The sequence below is a fragment of the Diuraphis noxia genome, unplaced genomic scaffold (assembly GCF_037042655.1).
Source record: "Diuraphis noxia isolate RWA-SAM2 unplaced genomic scaffold, SU_Dnox_SAM2 contig0004, whole genome shotgun sequence".
Lineage (NCBI taxonomy): Eukaryota > Metazoa > Arthropoda > Insecta > Hemiptera > Aphididae > Diuraphis > Diuraphis noxia.
Window position 1 is genome coordinate 57,510,690 of NW_028301714.1, and position 20,573 is coordinate 57,531,262.

The following is a 20,573-nucleotide window of genomic DNA, read 5'->3' on the forward strand; positions in this document are numbered from 1 at the left end:
CAAGACACCCTAGTCGCCGATTATGCCGATGATAAAGCTATAATGTCGATCCATGAAAAGTTACAGCCTCAGCCAATTTGCAATCCTTTCTTGATCTTCTCTCACAATGGTATACCAAATGGAGAATTAAACTCAACCACAGTAAATCAGTTCACACTACCTTCTCTCTTAAACATGGTTTTTGTCCGCCTGTCACAGTTGACAATATACCAATTCCTATGTCCAACTCAGTAAAATATCTTGGCATCATACTAGATAAAAGACTAACTTGGAACCAACATATCAAATCAAAAAGATTAATTTTAAACTCTCGCTCCCGCTCACTTAAAAATTTAATTACAAATAATAAATGTTCAAGCTTAAAAACTAAATTATTAATATACAAATCACTGTTAAAGCCAATTTGGTCATACGGACTACAGTTTTGGGGTACAACCAAAAAAACGAACCTAAACAAAATTCAAGCATATCAAAATATAACACTAAGAAAAATCACAAACGCCCAACCCTACATATCTAATCTTACCCTTCATAACGACCTACGTATGAATTCTGTAAGAGAAGAATCTGTAATCTTTACAAACGATTTTTCTCACGTCTAAACAATCACGAAAATCCACTGATTCAAAGCCTAAATTCCTTAACGCTCCCGGAAAACCCTCGTAGGAGGCTAAAAAGAAGATGGAGCAGAGATCTCTTAAATTAAAAAAAAAAAAAAATGTGTACCTTACTTACTGCTTAATAAATTTCCTGCCTTCTTACTCCCACCTTCCAATCTTTTCAATTTTATAGGGTTACCATAGGGTGATTTCTTAATCAAGTCTTTTCATGTATAACTACTCTTTTCACATATACTTATTATGCTAAATTGTATAGATTATATATTATCTCTTAAATATTTAAAAAAAAAAAAAAAAAAAAAAAAAATGTTTGTATTATAGTTGAAGGTTTGTATATGCAAAAAAAATTTAACCTAACTGAAGTATAATGGTAATAAATAATGTGGCAGGGTGAGGCGCGGTCGTACGCTCAATCTGCGGAAACACACCGAGCGTATATGTACCTGTCGCAGTTGCTAGCTCCCGGATGGGTGACCACCCGGGATTTTTAGCAACATATCCTTGCCACACATACACAAACACGTGTTACAACCCTCTTAACAACCTACAAATATACAAAAATAGCCCCTACCGCAACACCCCACACCCAATGGCCTATGTTGCCGCGGGTTCTCCTTATAAAAAAAAAAAAGGTAATAAATTAATATTTATTTTTTAATTTTATATTGTGTAGGTGCCCAGTTTTCTTCATTGAGTTTTAAACATTAAAATTGTCATATCTCGACACTTATCGTGTATAGGTACAAATGTAAAATTTGGTATGAATATATTCCATTTCAAAATACTCCATTGCAAGTGACGTCTCCAAAAAGTGCGAGTAAAGTAGACTGGTCGGGGATTATTAAAATCAAAACTCAGTCTCATACTGTATATAACTATATATAAGATCAACTAAATAATATAATATTCATTTTCTCAATAAAAATAGATTGCGAGTCAATAATTATATTTTCGATCTGAAAACTTTTTCTTCAATATGAATCATGTGAATTGAAGATTACAATACACAATGAAATAGTTAAATTGACTTTCGCGTTCAAATGCTGATGTTAGTGCTATACATCTGTTGACTATAGTACCATTGCAGTAGTTATCACTTGTCAGTATACAAGATACCTGTATAATATCAATATAATAATACGTACTGTAAACACAATGCATGAATGCATTAAACATTAAATACTTATTTAAATGTTTTTAACAATAATATTTATTCGGCTATTCATGCATCAGACGTGATAAGAAACGCGGAGAGTTATAATCATGAATAATACTATCATACATTGGGTATACAGGTACACATGTATGGTAGGTATAATCACGATGATAAAAATCAAGGCTGAACGATATACCTTCCTACATCATAAGCCAAATTTTAGATAGTACATAATAAAGTAGGTATATATAGTATTTAGATTATGTACTGTTAATCACTGTTTGTCTATTAAGGTAATATTTGTCATTTTGTATTATATTAGTATAATATTGTCATATTTTTTCGTATTTATATTCTATAATATATTATACTATGATTATTAATAAATTAATAATATTTATTTATTATGCCTACGCCATTCAATGAGTAAACAAAACGTAAACAAACAATGACGAATGATGTACATTTGATAATAGAGTAAATGTTGTGTATGGTAATTTATCGTATATATTATACTTTGTAAAATGATATGAAATAACCAGGATATAAATATTTGATTAAAATCATATTCGATTAAAAAATAAAACATTCCGCGTAGTTGGGCACCTAACTACTTCGTCATAATTCATACCTTACTTATTTTCTAGCATATATAGTACTTACCAAGTACAAATCGTTTACTACTTACATCTTACATGGACATTTCTGCTTGAGCTATTTAAAGTTGTACCTATATTTATATCCTATACCAACGTTAGGTATATTATATAGATGAGAATATGAGTAAAGTAAGATTCTGTAAATTATACGAAAATGGTATTGATATTGAACATTTTAGCCATATAGCCTATACTTAAAGGTTTTTTAAATTTTTTTATTATGTATTCTTCAAGAAAAATAATGATCAGTGCTTAACAGTTAATGTAGAATGCATTCTTGTATAATTCACAATTTAAAATGTAAATCATTAAATAAGTTAATATAATTAAATAATTTTAATACATATTTTTTTCACATTAATAAAATATCAATTTTAATAAATACAAATTTTTTCTATGCTTAATATTTATGCAATACATAATGCAAACTGGTGTATAAAATCGAATGGTTAAATAATAAAATATAAAACTAAAATCATCATCTAATTAATGTAATAATCTTTTAAATTGTCAATTAAGTATAATATATAATAATTTATGTGTAGTATATAATTTTTAAAAAACTCAAATTAATTTTCTACAAATATCAACACTATAAAACGTTAAAGCTTTTCTTTGTATAATTATGAATGACATAATTGTAATTATTCCTGTTGCGAGGTAAAGTGATGTATGTATTTGACGTCCACGTGATTTTTTTTCTGTGAGAAAGTATACATTAAATAAAGCTACTGGTGCAAACTATAGTTAGGTGTTTTTTTACCTAGTATAGGTAACTAATTGAAAAATTAAAGATGGCCTCATAAACTTCAAACCCATTACATATATTATGGAATCGAACAATAATCCTACACTCTTACGTGTAAAAAAAAATATCATAGAAATAATTATGATAAAAGTTAGTTTGATACATGTTTTCTACACCTAATAATTAGATATTTTATTTTTGTCTCAGATTTATATTTTACGCCAAATATTTGAGCTGTATCGTCCCATACTTTATAATGACTAAAAAATAATTAGAATATTTACAAGTTTAATATTATAATATACACTTTTATTTATTTATTGAACATTATACAATACACATTATAGAATTGGATATTAGTTCAAACTGAAATTCAAACATGAATATTATTTACCTTTGTATACCTACCTTTTTCATTACACAAGAAACTAATATTCAACGTATATTCATGGCTTAAAAATTGCAATAGACTAAAAAACGACTTTGCCATTTTCTTAGGTCAGCTATCTTTTTATATGTATTTTGAAATTTATTTGGACCAGTACCAACAATTAAAAATCATACTCAATCGGTCAATAAAAATATTAAATATGGCGATGTTGGATAGAAGATATAAACTAAGTTTTTTATCGTAAATTCTGTTCTCGGTCGTATTTTATACGATTTAATTAATTAAAGATTGAAATTTAAATTCAATTTATTTTTCATTCAATAATACCCATTAAATAAAGATTATATTTTAAATGTTAGTTACTTGTACATAATATCTAATCTGTATAAACGAAATATGAATAGATGTTGATTAACCATTTGTTCAATGATAATTTAATTACTATATAACTTTTTAGTATCTTTTTTTCCTGTTAGCTATTATACGATATCATATGTTAATAGTAGTTAATGTTTATATTTTTATTGTTAAATACCTAAGTTATAAAACAAACGTTAATGACTCACATTCGCGTGATACTAATGTTTGTTTAATGTTTTATCTTCAAAGTTAAAATATAATTAGGAATTTAAAAAACCGTTCCTAGATAGTTGTCTATTGTCTTTGTAATTCCGTGTTTAATTAATATTCATTGATATTAAATTATACCTGCTATATAATTTAATATGTAAATTTATAGGTAATATGCCTATTACCTACATAAAAATTCCGGAATCGTCCAACTCCTGAAAAAGTAACGTATAGGCAAATATTCAGACATGTGCATCACGTGTATGGAATTATTGTATTTTTAAAACAATAAATGTTTATTGATAATGAAATTAAATTTTTTTTATAGGCAATTCAAAAACAAAACTTAGAAAAATTTAAAATTTAAATTGTCTATAAATAACTTTAAAAATTTGAAATATTTTGAAAATTTAAAAAAATAAATATTTGTAAAAATGTTTAAACAAATAACGCTAATATAAAAATTTGGTGAAAATTTCAAGTACCTATTTACAATGATTCGTTTTTGAGTTACTATAAAAAAAATCGATTTTGTCAAAAACTGAACATTAAGCGTAAATATTCCCATTTTTTCGTTACTTTTTTAAGGTTTTTCCTGACGCTTTTGAAAACTACTGGAAATTTTTTACTTTTGACCTCCAAAAGTACTAACTAGATGAACTTTCCTTTTCAAAATGGGAATGAAGTCAAACCTCAAAACATTAGTTCTACTCCAAAACATGAAAACAGGCACAAAAAAAACATACATCATTGTAAAATCAATACAATCCTCACTTCGTTCAGACAGGGGCGCCACTTCAGTTTTTTTTAAGGGTGTGCATGCAATTAAAAAGGCCAATTTTTTCCCACCGCCAGGCCAATTGTCAATAAAACGTTTCTCATCGTATTTTTTCTATACAATTTTTACTATCAAAAAACATTTGGCTTTCATACATAAAATATTACAAATTAATAAATTAAATATTAATATTTCAGGTACTAGATATCTTACCATTCAACTATTACTATTTTGAAATTTTTTAACGCATAAATTTAATTAATAGCTAGGTACCTATATTTGAAATTAGAACATAAATAAAAATAGAAAATACAAATCAATCATTAAAAGCAGTTTATGACCTAAACCATAAAGTTAAAGATAGGAAAACTGAAGGCCAAGGTGGCAAGGCCATGTATCAGTGACGCCTAGGCCAATAGCAAATAATAAATTGCACTTGCACTTGCACACCCTGCTCCCCCCCCCCCAAATGGCGCCCCTGCGTTCAGAATCTAAAAGTATAATATTATAGAATTAAAATTCAGAAAACTTAACAATGATTCCGAATGCCGTTCTCAATTACCACTCAACTAATCAAGACTGGTAACAGATAAGGTATATTAGTATGATATATATGTACGATAAAATACTTGCGTGTGCCTGACAAATAACTTCTGTGAACTTTTACATTTTACAATAATGCAACCAAATGGATGAATTGCTACAGTTGATCAATTAATGATGGTATATTGTGTGTATGTACTACGCAATTCGGTTGATAAATAATTGATATTTTCTGTATTTTGCATACCATAATAATATCCAGTGTTATTCGTTGTTTGGGTAAAATAAAATTGGTTAGGTAAAGTATTAATAATTGTGAGTGAGAAAAAGAAACTATATACGAACCTTTGAATGAAAAAAATCAGAACCAGACGTTATGTGAAGTGGGGTTAAGTCGAGTTCTGTTGTCCGTGTAATGTGTAAATAAAACAAACTACTTGCTGTGATAAAAATAATAGGCATTATAGATTTATAGATATACCTAATATATCATATTATTAATATAAGTTATTATTATCACTCAATTAATCTATGTAATAATTCATCAAGCATTTTAGTTCTCATTTTTCTTTCAATAATGAATTTACCATGTGGCATGTACTATAATAGTTTTAAAATATTGATTTTTGGAAATTTTAAATAGTTAGGGATATACTAAAAGATCCTTTTTTTCAAATATTTAGATATTTTCATATAATATAGTGTCCAGTGATGATACCAACTTATTTTATTCAAATTAGAATCCTTTTGAATTTATTTAAATTGAAAATTAAATTATTTTTTTTAAATGGCGATGCACGTACCTATCTATAAATTGAAATTCAAACGAGTATAGTATTTGAGTTTTTAACTTTGAATACTAACGAGAATAAGTTTAAAAGATATGATCATGATGAATTATGATGATTTGAAAATTATAACAATTAATATTAATATACCATGCAGTATGGTGTAATTTGTAAAAAATGTATGAAGATTGGTAGGTATCTAATAAATATTAGATTTAATAAAAATATTTTTAGGTTTTCCTAATCATAAAACAAACTAGCAAAATGTTGCAGCAAACCTGGAAATTAAAGATTGAGTATATTTTTTTGCTCCCGAAGAAGGCGACAGTCACAAAAACAATTGTTTGTAGTTATGAAAAAATATAATCATTTAGTAAATACCTTATGGCTATTAATAATAATAATACAAATTACAAAGTTTCATTATACGATAAACAATAAACATTTTGTGAAATTCAAAATAGAGAATGTTTTGGAAAATTATTTTGGTTGATGAATTTTAGGCACTTGATAAATGTTGTTATAATATGCAATTTTCGAATCTTATAAATTAAACGAAATTTTGATTAAAACACAATTGATATAGGTATCAATGGAACATAAGAATTATAATAAATCGGCATTATTAATAATAATTAAAACAATATATTAAACAAAATTATTATGGTTGGAATAGGAATATTGTTAACATTATTAAATCTTCTTTATTTTATTGAGAACGTGTATTCAACATAGCTGATACGATGTTATAGGATGTCATCATTACCTGGAATTAATAATTTATTATTTTTAATTTATTCTTATTTGTATTATTACATATTGTAGTATGATATTAAAATATATTACGCTATTAAATAATTGTAGGTTAATAATTTTTTTTTGTGTTGTTTTAATCTTTAATTTATTGGCATTGTGCATCCGCATGGAAAACAACAACAATTTTTTTGTTTTTATATTCATCGCTGTCCAATTACAACTATACATCCCGAGTTGGACGGATTCTATCTGCAGGAAAAGAAATGCACCGTTAAACAAACTCAATTAGATTTTAATCATATTAATCTTACTTTATTGTTAATACGTTCCATTAAATAGCATAGGAAAAATAAAACGAAAAACATGTATGCAAATGCTGATATCAACTTGACTATACTAAAAATTGGTATAATTTCTGTTGAAGTGAAAATCTGTTAACACAATAATTATTCATTGGTACATAATACATATATAATTGATATTATACACATATAGGTGGATCTAGGGTGTTAAGAACTAAGGCAATATAAGACACTCGCATGACCCGTGTTAACATTTATATTTGTTCGGTATGAAATTATATCATTTATAAGCAATAATAGAATCGTTACATCCCATATAAAATAACCCTTGATCCACCGATTATCGTAAATTTTTATTTAAACTATTAAATTTGTACTACCACAACAGACGCATATGTTAAAATGATTATAGACCCCGAATTTATTACAACAGTTGATACAATTATAAGCTTATATGTAGAATAAAATAATTTTAACTTCCTAAAAAATAAAAATAAATTAATTAATAATTAAATTAAAAATCATCAAATTAATTTTAAGATTTTAACATCATGATTTTCATAAAATAAAATAAATTTCTTATTCTAACACTGATATAAATATAAATAGATATACTAACGCGTAATGTTTTTGTTGGTCCATCAGAATCGATATTAAATCATCATAACTGTCGTTCACATTATAACATTTTTTGTTTTCTAAAAATAGGTATCCAATTTAAATTCGTTAGTCGATTATATTCATCATTCACCGTGTAAAAAAATTGCCCACACGTGGTTCTACTGCAGCCACTCAGGCTCATGGTGGAATAAATAATTATACTTTCTATTGACTTACTATTATTATTTTTGGAGCTCAGTTCAGAGTTGACACTTTCGTAAGCTCGTTTGATTATCTCATATTGAGCTATTATGACATAGCAGACAGAAATAAAGAAGACATCAATCACTACGTATACGTATAACATAAATATTGCAATAAATGACTCCATGATATAAAATATAAAATAATAATTATTATATTGATCAATGGTCACCGGGAACCGAAAGTTAAAAATATTCTCAAAACGTCGATTTGAATCTTCTGCGTTGTTTTTTGGAAACAAACGAAGCACTAGAGGAAACAAGATCCATTCAAGGGTGGTCACGATTCCAAAGCCACTTATGAAATTCGTAATTTTTATTGATTTGTTGCGATGTTTAAGGAGAATCCCAATATGTGTTTGACACTGTGTACTCGTCAAAAAATGTATACGAGTGACACGAAGTAAATCCCAAACGTTATTTGCTTTGTATAAAAATGTGATTATTTTAAGCAAACTTAGAGAATAAAGTAAGTAACAGAACAATATTTGAATGTGAAAAATGTGAAAAACGCTGTCGATAACATCCTCCATTTCAATAAAATAACCCATTAATCCGTAAATAATTATACAACCAATGACACAATTTATGATGTACCAAACTAGATGGTAAACATTGAAGTTGCAAAGTTTTTTACTATTTGGATCAAATAGATGATAAAAACGAAACAGCTTAAATAGTTTCAAATTTATGGCAACTTCGTTTGCTTCCAATGAGTTCATTTTATCAATATTTGTACAAATTCGATCTAAAAATTAAAATAAATAAATTAAATATTTTGTAGTTACTATTAAAATTAATGAGTTACTTATTAAATATATAAAGCAAGTATAGATATTAAGTATAACACGGTGATTAAAATAGTGTAGATTACGAAAGCATGAAACGCGTACACGCCGTACCTGCAGGGTATATACGACATACGTTTTACTAAGTTAGAAATGAAAATAAATTACTCCATGTCAATCTGGTGTGACCATTTCATAAAATATGTTTGTACTTCACTAAGTTTGAAAAATGACATGTCTGAATATACTATTAGGAAATTATTTGATATTTATGTCATTGGTAATGTAGTATTTATAATGGAAGAATATAAATTAAATTGAAACAGGAACACTTAAAATGTTTAATTTTACCAACTATAGGTACTAAGTAATAATTTATATACTTACTTATTTATAATAATTACTACACTACAAGAAATAATTTCAGACTTAATTCAACCAAATTATTATAAAATATATTTGAGATAAATTTGATAAATATTTAATATAGAATGATTAAATTTATATTACAGAAATTATCTACCTGTCTAACGTTTAACGTACCTACTAATTATACAATATAAAAATTTTAAGTATTATATTTTGAGCAAGGTGTAATTTCTTGTTTTAAAGGCTTTTGAGAAATTTCCGTCACAACTTAAACACTCGTTTTATATCAATGAACTCGAAATTTGGTACACTAATTTCCCAAGATGATTGTTTAGATCGGAAATTATCTAATATACAATAGCATACTACACTCCTTTTGTTCGCCTGAATCCGTTAGTGTGAATATGTTATCAGGTATTTAAAATTAAATATAGGTTAAATGTTATAGTGAATATAATATGATAATATTGTAATTTACTATTATACTTGTTTTACTTGTATATTTGATAAAAAAAAAAAATTATGTAAAGTAAACGTACCTTATTTACCAAATGATTTCCTATAGACTAAAATAATTAATAATATTATAAACTCAATATATATATGTAAGCTTAAATGATATTTTCAACTATTTTTGACGGTAAAAGTACGTAATTTAAGGATCGTACAATGATCGTCGATAATTTCCTGGAATAGTTTATAATGTTTATATAAGTATCTTGTTCACTGTTCAGTATCTATACCGAAACTAAAATATATATTTTCAAGTTTATTACATGCTACCTATTGGTAAATGATTATATTAAAAATTTCGTTATTGATACAACGTGTGGAAAAAAGAATGCTATATTGTATAATATCATATATTTAAAAACTAAAATAGGCACAAGGATTAAAATATTAATATCTGTATGGTGCGTGTTTATCGTGAAACAGTGGTGAGAAAATTGAACAGTTGTTAACACCTTAATACCCAGTAACTATAATATATTTAATAAAAAACTGACCTAATATTATGGTACAATTAGTAATTCAATATGAAATTTGTGTGAAAAACATTCGTTCTTCGAATATCAATAAATAATAATATAATATTACAATATGACATTATACTCATGTCTGTTAAAATTATACACCTTATAATATACCCTTTACAAACCATATTTAATAACAACATAAAAACAAAATTAAAACGACTTAATAACATCAAATTTATTCATACATATTTTTAAATACCATATTACGTTATTATGCTTTATAATTTATTAATAGTTTTACAAAAAGTTATAATAATTTTTTACTATAAAAGAATATATTTTTATTTTTATAAGATGTTTTTAATAAACATAATGTTTGTACATATTGGTGTTATAGTAGAGAAATACTGTTAAAACTGTTAAAAGAATTAATTTTCTAACAAATTACTTTTACGAGACAAAAATTTATATAAGATTAAACTCGATGATAAACTGTAACTTTCAAACACTTGATTTGGTACCATATAATACTTAATACTTGACGTTAAAATATTATTAAAAATACAATTGATATATACATGGTTATTATAAAAAAAATTCTACAGTTTGCGAAATATCAGTCAACAGATTATAATACATTATTTTATCGTATGATGTATATGATATTGTACTGTAAATTTATCAGGGGCGGATCCAGCCCGAGATTATGGGAGGGGAGTTAAAATATAATATGTGGGCAAGCGCGCATATATAATCATAAGATACCTATGCAAATTGATAATTGTCGACTACCCGTCGACCACGACACTCAACGTGTTAATTGTTTATAATTAGTTTTTGCAGTCACATTTTGGATCAAATAATTATCTGTTTGAAATCCCCTATAAAGAATTGTTATATTTTTATAGATTAAAATATGATCATCCTAAGTCTCACAATCTTGTCCCCGTAAATGATCGAAAAACAATATTTTTTATAAACTGACTAGAACTATTTTAAATTTAAATGGTAAGTTAGTATGTTGATCTTCTATTAACAATACAACAACTATCAATCTTAATTTCCTTACTTTTTCTTCACATGGAACAAATAGGTCATTACAGGAGATTAGTTCAATGACTTCTTTATAAGATAAAGATAAAAATTCTTCGCATTTAGCTACATATCTGTAAACAATAAACATGTTTATAACATTGTTTATACAATAAAATAACATATTCAGAAAACTAAGTTAAATATTTCATACAAAAACTCTTTTTTAATGTATGCTTCAGATATGGACAACAATTCCGTACAGTTATGTAAATCAGCAAATGCTTTGATACCAAGACAATTTGAAGGATGCAATCGTGTTTGCATGAACTTAGTGCATGCACCGTTTACGTAGTCCAACTGTAAGAGGTTTGCAGCTGGTAACAGACTCTAAATAAGTCAACAATTATGCACCAAAGTTGGTTCTAAAACTGTAGTGACAGCTATTGCTAAAATGTTTTGGTTCAATTCCATTGTATTTCAGAACTTTAATTTGATCAGAATTTGTCATGTCGGTTATTGTATCCATATTTTTATAGAACTCACACTTTTTAAAAGCTAATAAAAATTAATACATTTGAGAAATCAACAAAAAGTTATTAATAATAATATTTTAAATTAGGTACTTACTTAAATAATTGGATCTAATGAACGTCATCAACGCCAATAATGTGTTATTTAATAGGTACTTTTGTCAAATTAATATTGCATAAAACTAATATTATACTACTATACATTTTATTTAATCTAATATCGTACAATAGCATACATCGAAGGTACCTACTATATGTTTTATATTATAATAATATAGTCAGTACTTGTTATATTATTAATTATTTAATCACTTATATACCTACTTTTTTTATATATAATTATCATGAATATTAATCATTATTCATTATAATATGTGGACCATAGTATTATTCTAAGTTTATCTTTTATTTTTACACTACAGCTAGTACAGCTTGGGCTGTATTAGTAGTATGTAGTTCCTATTGCATCTTTATTAGCCCTGTGACAGTGTTCTTCTTCAAATCATATGATTTTTGTAATTTTCAAATCAGTAATTAATATTGCTAGAAAATTCATGAAACCTGTATATAACATGCATTTTTTTAAATAACTATTTTCTTATTTTTATCTATGTTTGTTACCTGTGTTTTGTAGTAACAAACTATGGGATATGAATATTTTTTTCTACCTGAAATAGTACAAACTGTCCGCGATTTTAATTTTTTCTAGGTGACCATACAGTGTCCCACAACCAAAATATTTAGATGCTCATTGAAAATTGGAATTTATTTTATTTTCTTGCTATTATATTGTTCCATTATATAATATAATATTATCCACCATGAACTGATATGCACAAGTCAATTTTATAGACCTAAGCATGATCTTTATAGGTAACGAAATTAGGAGTACAATTAAAAAATTTGTGAATTATTCCCAGTGTTGTATACCTGCCAAACCTAACCTAGCCAAGAAACTATTAAATATTGACCATTACCGTTTTTTTCTATTTAACTATGTTAAAAACTGTTGAAGTACACAGATATACAGAAGTTAAAGGTAAATAATAATGAGATCGGACATAAATAGTATAGTAATAAGTATAATGATACGATGTACAATAGTGTTATGAGGCGTAATATAAATCAACGACTAACTGTGTATACCAGCTACACTACAAGACATATTAATTGCTATAGTATTATAAAAATGTATAGTCAGCGTTTGCTGAACTACAGTGTGAACATATTACTTATACACAACATGATATAGGGTGTTTTGTTTATAATTCCAACAAAAACCAATTCTATCAATAATTAATAATGTGCCACTGTGAGTGTGTCTACAAAATGTTCATATTCTTAAAGTTTTTATTTATTATCAAAAACTAAACAAATTATGATAAATGTTCATATAAGCAAAAATAACAGTCTTTAACAGTTTAACAACTTGAGAAAAAATCTTTTAAATAAAAACAAAAATACAGCTGTATGATTTAGGTACCTACTAACAGAAAACAAAATAAAAACTATTCTCAATAGAACATTACTGACAGAAACTTGAAATTTTCAAAAAACACTATTCATAAAACTAGATTTTCATCTAAAAACAAAAATATGCCTATCCTTATTGCCTGTTATCTGATTACAAGCAATTGTCTTTATAATATCAATAAATTTAGATTAAACAGGCCTATTAACGGAGATTGCGGCATAAATGCTGTTAACATTTGATGACAATTTTTTCATAGACCAGGTATTGGTGATTGGATTATATATTTCTATTGAATCCAAAGCATCAGATTCTTTATTTTTTCCTCCAATAATATATAATAATCCATTTAGAGCAAATATTCCTATATTAAAAATAAATGATTAAAATAAAATACAGCTATAAAAAATTTTAGTTCAAATTATAATAATAATTATTCACCCGCATTAGCCCGACACTCATGCATATCAGCTACAGAAGTCCAATAACCATCACTTAGTTTATAAGCCTCAACACTATTGAGAATTCCGAGGTCATTTTCACCACCAACAGCATATATTACATTGTCCAAGACTTCTACACTAACATCTGAACGATATGCAGACATTTCTGCAACTATTGTCCATTTATCAAGTGTAGGATCATAACATTCTACAGATTTCAAATAAGTGGAACCGTTATAACCTCCTACCTACAGAATTAAATTGAACGAGGTTTAGTATAAATTTAAATGAAAAAATTAAAATATTTATTTACCGCATACAAACGATTATTGAGTACTGCAGTACTGAAATAACTTCTTTCAGTTGTCATACTGGAAATCATTCGCCATTCTTGAATATTGATATTAAAAACCTCCGCACTCTGTAAATTATTTTCTGATTCATCATCATATCCGCCAACCTAATAATCAATAAAATATAGATTTATAACATAAAAAGAAAAACATTGGTATAACTTACAGCATATATACAATCATTTAATACAGCAACTGCCAACCATTTTCGATTAACTAACATGTTAACTGTTGGTACCCAAATTGGCGATAATGAAAATAAATCAAGCATTTCAACAGATCGAGAATTACTAATATAAACACCACCCACAGCAAAAAGGAATTGATTATTTATTATGGACAGACGAGCTGAATTACGGCATACAGTCATTTCAGGTGCAATCTCCCATTGATCAGTTGTTGGGTCATACCAGTTTGTTAACATCTTATTTATTGTTTCAGACCAACTTAAAACTAGAACAATCTGAAAGAAATAAATGTATAAAAAAAATGATCTAGATACGTTAATTAGATAAATTCATAAGGGAGTTTTACATTTTTTAAACCAGCAGGCTCTCTAGAACAACAAATTGTTTGTGGAATTGTAATATCTGGTTTTAATTTATACAGATGGAAATGTAAAGCTTTAATTAAATAATCTTTGCCTAAAAAATATTATAATTATATGAAATTCATAGTAAAGGATAATAAAAACACATACATTCAATGCTATTTTTAAAGAGAGGTTCTTCAACTACATTTTTTAATAAGTACTCCAGGGTAACTAATGACAAACGCACATGTTCCACTAATTTTGGTAATAAATCTTTTCTAGAATCCAATTTGTGATTTACCCAATTAATAATACATTCAAACATCTAAAACAACGAATAGATACAATAAAATTCAAATATTACAATATTTAATTAGACCTATAAGATATTAGGGAATAATCGAATTTTTGTGGGTCCAGGTCATTCTAGAATCTCAGGCAACGAAACATTCTCGCCAATTGCCCATCACTCTCTAGTTCCCGATCAAAATAATTTCACTTTATACATAAAAACAATATTATGTCATGTGAACCAACAATTATTCTTAATTCCTTTTCAAGATCCATTATTATTATCATATTGAAGTTTTTCGAAAATGCTGGATTCTTAATTTGATTTTGTTTTTTTAAATTTATTCAACAGTTTTTTTACTTTTTTTTTTCTTTTTATTATTTTAGATTTAAGTCATTTTCAACAACCTTACTAGTCATAATTATATTTTTAAATTTTTTTTTTAAGCACTGATTTGTTTATTTTTATTTTTATTTTTCTCATCCATTCACTTGTTATTCGATAATGTATATTTATATGTAACTGTTAAGCTATAATAATTTTATATTGGTAGCTTTTAAACAAAAAAAAGATATTAAGGCGGTGAGGGGGAGCTTAAACTATTTTTGTCCTAACTATTTTAATATGTATATGTTATACCATCAAACAAAAATTATTTAATTGCTTTCATAAAAATTCAAAGAATGTTTTGCAATGTTTAATCACTTAATCCTTTTTATTGTGAATAATAGGATTTTATAACAGTTTTTGGTTTCCATCACTTTATAGCAAACTAAGAAATATATATATTATATGAAATATAAATTCATAATAAAAGAATATTTACAAAGAATCATACAGTGGCGGATCCAGCCCGAGATTATGGGGGGTAGGGCGAATATTTCACATACAAAATAAAATATCTAATAAAATATAATATGTGGGCAAGCGCTCATATACTCGTATAATCATAAGATGCCTATACAAATTGACAATTGTTGACTACCCGTCGACCACGGCACTCAACGTGTTAAAATTAGTTTTGATTCTTTTTACAAGGCATTTTTCCTAAACAAAACACAGCTTACAAGGGGGGCGCCCTGATTCTACGCCTGGAATCATATACATGTATAACTATATTTAATGAAAGGTTCCTAAACTACTTTTTTTAATATGTACTTTATTGAAGGTTTGGATTCGCTGCATTATTAAATAATATGAGATGGGCAATTGATTTAATGTGTAATAAAATAATAGCCTACATATTTAATCACTACCTACTGTGTTTGGCATGGCATAAACAATTAGTTTTTGCAGTCACATTTTGGATCAAATAATTATCTGTTTGAAATCCCCTATAAAGAATTGTTATATTTTTATAGATTAAAATATGATCATCCTAAGTCTCACAATCTTGTCCCCGTAAAAGATCGAAAAACAATATTTTTTATAAACTGACTAGAACTATTTTAAATTTAAATGGTAAGTTAGTATGTTGATCTTCTATTAACAATACAACAACTATCAATCTTAGTTTCCTTACTTTTTCTTCACATGGAACAAATAGGTCATTACAGGAGATTAGTTCAATGACTTCTTTATAAGATAAAGATAAAAATTCTTCGCATTTAGCTACATATCTGTAAACAATAAACATGTTTATAACATTGTTTATACAATAAAATAACATATTCAGAAAACTAAGTTAAATATTTCATACAAAAACTTTTTTTTAATGTATGCTTCAGATATGGACAACAATTCCGTACAGTTATGTAAATCAGCAAATGCTTTGATACCAAGACAATTTGAAGGATGCAATCGTGTTTGCATGAACTTAGTGCATGCACCGCTTACGTAGTCTAACTGTAAGAGGTTTGCAGCTGGTAACAGACTCTAAATAAGTCAACAATTATGCACTTAAATAATTTATATGTGAGTCTATAAAAAATAATCAAATAATTATTTATACCTGTACATTTTCTTCGGTAACCATGATATCCCCAGTATAAATAAAATTTACCAAAAGTTCTAAAACTGTAGAATCTAAATCTCTTATATTCACAAGATTTGTATTGCTTTCATCAAAATTCCTAAACATTGCATGGAAATATGGACTAGCGGCCATTAAAACATTTTTATGTCCAAATACTAAAGAATCATCATCTGTTTTCAAGCTAATATCACATAAAACTCCATAACTATAAAAATATAAATGCGATACAAAATACAAATATACATTTTCAAACAGTTAAAAACACTTTAAACATACCTGCGTAAAGATTGTAAGCCATCAAGTACACAAACAGAGTGACGACTATTGCTAAAATGTTTTGGTTCAATTCCATTGTATTTCAGAGCTTTAATTTGATCAGAATTTGTCATGTCAGTTATTGTATCCATGTTTTTATAGACCTCACACTTTTTAAAAGCTAATAAAAATTAATAAATTTGAGAAATCAACAAAAAGTTATTAATAATAATATTTAATATTATAATAATTTCCGAAAAAAAATAAAGATAGCCATTTTGTAGATTTTATAATTCCTGGAATTATTGACGTTTCAAACGTTATTTTCATTAATTTCCTAATTTTTGATATTTTTTCTAATTTTGAAGAAATAAAATATGATTTAAACTAGGCCCGCTGAAAATGTTTGGCCGGTTGTACGAGAAAGCACGCGGCGGGTCACATGTTTGATATCACTATATTCAGTATGTTGTTTAATGATCCGCAATTTTTCTCGAAACTATTGATGTTATTAATTTAGTATAAGTGATAACTGATAACATTTAAACAAAAAGTATACTTGCCACTTTTCTACTTATTAATATAAAATTAAATATATAATAGATATGGATGCATCAGCATCATACAATAAGGAGCGCATTCGACTAAATATTTTTTTAATATAATATACCTAATATCTCTAGGTATAGACAGCGCAAGCTAGAAATAACTTATTGTAAAAAAAAAATAATAACAAATAAATAAATAAATGTAATGTATACTTATTTTATAAGTAAGTATAGTTACCGCAATGATAATTGATAACATATGTTACTATTCAGCAGTCAGCACTCACTATTGAGTAAAGTCGCGTCAAAAAAATTTAAAACAGTGTAAGACTCGTCGTTAGTACTTGACTACGAGTTGTTAGTTTGATACAGACTACAGACAAGCAGTCCAAACAGATTTGATAATATTATAATAATATAATTTAATTGACGAGTGGTACCACGACACTACGACAGCTGTGTTTAAATTTTCAACCTTCGGCCAATACACACGTTTAAAATATATACGAACAACTATGGGTTTTTCGTGTTTAAAAATAAATTATCCATACCAAATATTTAGAGGGGAACGGGGAACAGTGAACACCATTGATTATAGAATAGACTGTTCTATAATCAATGGTGAACACTGAAGACTGAACGTCTGAACTGTTATAGATTAGACGTTAAAAACCCAATAATTATTTATTATCTAAATATTATCAATTATATAATTATTATAATTACATAGAGAATGGAAAACAATGAAATGTGATTGTGGATTTCCTGTTTTTATCCAATACACACTTTACGCAGTTAGTACGCACTCGGTATAAAATTAATTATTCTGGCTATTTATATAGCCAATGTCTTATTTTGTGTATCTACCTACGTAAAGGTAAAATATTTTCAACCGAGGTAGGTAGCTACCGATTGATTCTGTACCATTAAAGGATAAGGATTAAGAATAAGTACCGTGAAAATAGATTTGAATACTTGTCAGCTATTTGAGATGAACGTAGTTACCCACATTTTTAATCCTAAAATTATAGAAAACCAAAAACTGTAGTATTTTATTGGAAAAAATGATTCACTCTTTGAAAAAGAGGAATCCTAAATTCCTAAGTACTTACTAGGTTGTATTTTTAACAGTTACTCAACTGTAAAAAAGTGTACCTCATATACTTGGTAGTCGGTCAAAAGGTCCATTTTGCAAAAAGTTGAATAAATTCCTGATTCATATTTTTATTGCCAGACAAAAAGTCGGAGCACATTAATTTTTTTCATACCCAAAGTCCAAAAACATATAATATATTCTATTACATTTTCATCTATAATTATATTATGTATAGGTATTGCATGCGTATTACTAATGAATGTAATCAATAGGGAGCTGGCTACCAATTTTTTATTAAATTTTTGTACTTTTTTTAACGAAATCGTGTACACATAAAAATATTTGGAGGGGGTGAGTTTTAATTTTACTTTTTCATACTTATCAGACCTTAAAATATCCAAAGTTTCGTACTACACACATAGTCCCAATCAGTCTCAAAATATCGTGCTCAAATAAATTAGGTATCAAATAATACGTACTACTAGGTACATCTGTACTAGGTATAGCTGCATTGGCGCAACTAGGGGGGTGCTTTGGGTCCTTAGCACCCCCTAAAAATCGCTTAAGAATTAAAAAAAAAAATTTATCAAATTATAATTATAACACAATAGTAATTTTTATAATATAACATTTTGTGGCTTGGTGAGGCGCGGTCGTACGCTCAATCTGCGGAAACGCACTGAGCGAACGTACCGGCCGCAGTTGCTAGCTCCCGGATGGGTGACCACCCGGGATTTTTAGCAACATATCCTTGCCACACATACACAAACACGTGTTACAACCCTACCCACTTAAAAACCTACAAACAAACATACAAAATTAACCCCTACCGTACCACACCCCACACCCAATGGTCGATAAAAAATTTTATCGACACTTTAAAAAAAAATTATCAGATAAATTGAAAATTTCAGTTGTCTATAAATATCTCAAAAAAGTCAAAATATTTTGAAAATTAAATCATATTAAGAAAATGCCAATCTAAATAACTGATAAAATTTTCAAGTATCTACGACTTATACTTTTTGAATTATAACAAATGTTTAAAATCGTTTGAGGATAAATTGTTATCGTTACGCTATTTCGTAAAAATTTAAAATTCAAAGGCACCTAAAATTTTTCGTATAGTGATGCTTTGAGTTTTCTCTATAGCTACTTGAAGGAAAACGTATGGAAAACATAGTGTTGTATTTTTAATCCTTAGTTATAAACACAAAATTTTTTCTGATTTTTCAACCTCAAAATTACTTGAAAATTTTCGGGGTTTCGACAGAAAATTTGAACTTCAAATGATAATAAAAAAAAATCGTGAACGATTTTTAATTTTTTTTAGCTACAATAAGAACAATTCATAAGGAACCTTGTATTAAATTTTCAAGTTTTTTTGGTCATCCAAAATTTTTTAACCGACACTTCAAAAAAAATTCTCATAAAAATCGAAAATTTCAGTGGTCTATAAATAACTCAAAAAAGTAAACATTTTTTGAAAATTAAATTGTACATAGATAACATTAATATAAACATTTGGTGTAATTTCAAGTATTTACAGTATTTAGTTTTTGAATTACAACCATATAAAAAAATCGATTTGGTCGAAAACTGGTTTTGCGTAAACATTCCCGTTTTCTGTCATTTTAGTAGGGATGGGAAAAACGAATCTTTTAAATGAATCGAATCATTTGATTCGACTCACTAAAATGAATCGTTTTTATGATTCGTTCATTTCGTTCAGTGA

General features: G+C 27.0%; 3 protein-coding genes across 4 annotated transcripts; all 3 read right to left on the bottom strand.

Annotated features, from left to right (window-relative positions):
- Nucleotides 1-6,853: 6,853 nt before the first annotated feature.
- LOC149056237 (uncharacterized) lies at nucleotides 6,854-9,279 on the bottom strand. Its single transcript, XM_089226452.1, has 6 exons — nucleotides 8,149-9,279; nucleotides 7,931-8,009; nucleotides 7,692-7,791; nucleotides 7,321-7,440; nucleotides 7,100-7,258; nucleotides 6,854-7,019 (listed from the first exon to the last, which is right to left on the bottom strand). Exons 1-6 carry the CDS (start codon nucleotides 8,894-8,896, stop codon nucleotides 6,963-6,965), a joined length of 1,263 nt encoding a protein of 420 aa, XP_089082578.1. The 5' UTR covers nucleotides 8,897-9,279; the 3' UTR covers nucleotides 6,854-6,962.
- Nucleotides 9,280-10,800: 1,521 nt separating this feature from the next.
- LOC149056238 (kelch-like protein 3) lies at nucleotides 10,801-11,920 on the bottom strand. Its single transcript, XM_089226279.1, has 2 exons — nucleotides 11,555-11,920; nucleotides 10,801-11,474 (listed from the first exon to the last, which is right to left on the bottom strand). Exons 1-2 carry the CDS (start codon nucleotides 11,665-11,667, stop codon nucleotides 11,282-11,284), a joined length of 306 nt encoding a protein of 101 aa, XP_089082405.1. The 5' UTR covers nucleotides 11,668-11,920; the 3' UTR covers nucleotides 10,801-11,281.
- A 1,289-nt stretch (nucleotides 11,921-13,209) lies between these two features.
- On the bottom strand, nucleotides 13,210-18,344 carry LOC107169006 (kelch-like protein 2). Of its 2 annotated transcripts, XM_089226280.1 has the most exons (11): nucleotides 17,981-18,344; nucleotides 17,216-17,375; nucleotides 16,916-17,144; nucleotides 16,664-16,839; nucleotides 16,487-16,583; nucleotides 14,841-14,997; nucleotides 14,675-14,784; nucleotides 14,307-14,603; nucleotides 14,101-14,247; nucleotides 13,786-14,035; nucleotides 13,210-13,708 (listed from the first exon to the last, which is right to left on the bottom strand). In XM_089226280.1, the coding sequence occupies exons 2-11, from the start codon at nucleotides 17,344-17,346 to the stop codon at nucleotides 13,536-13,538; spliced, it is 1,767 nt and encodes a 588-aa protein (XP_089082406.1). In that variant the 5' UTR covers nucleotides 17,347-17,375; nucleotides 17,981-18,344; the 3' UTR covers nucleotides 13,210-13,535. The 2 variants fall into 2 exon arrangements, with proteins under 2 accessions (XP_089082406.1, XP_089082407.1); XM_089226281.1 differs by lacking the exons at nucleotides 14,675-14,784; nucleotides 14,841-14,997 and having other exon boundaries at nucleotides 17,981-18,342.
- Between the last annotated feature and the right edge of the window lie 2,229 nt (nucleotides 18,345-20,573).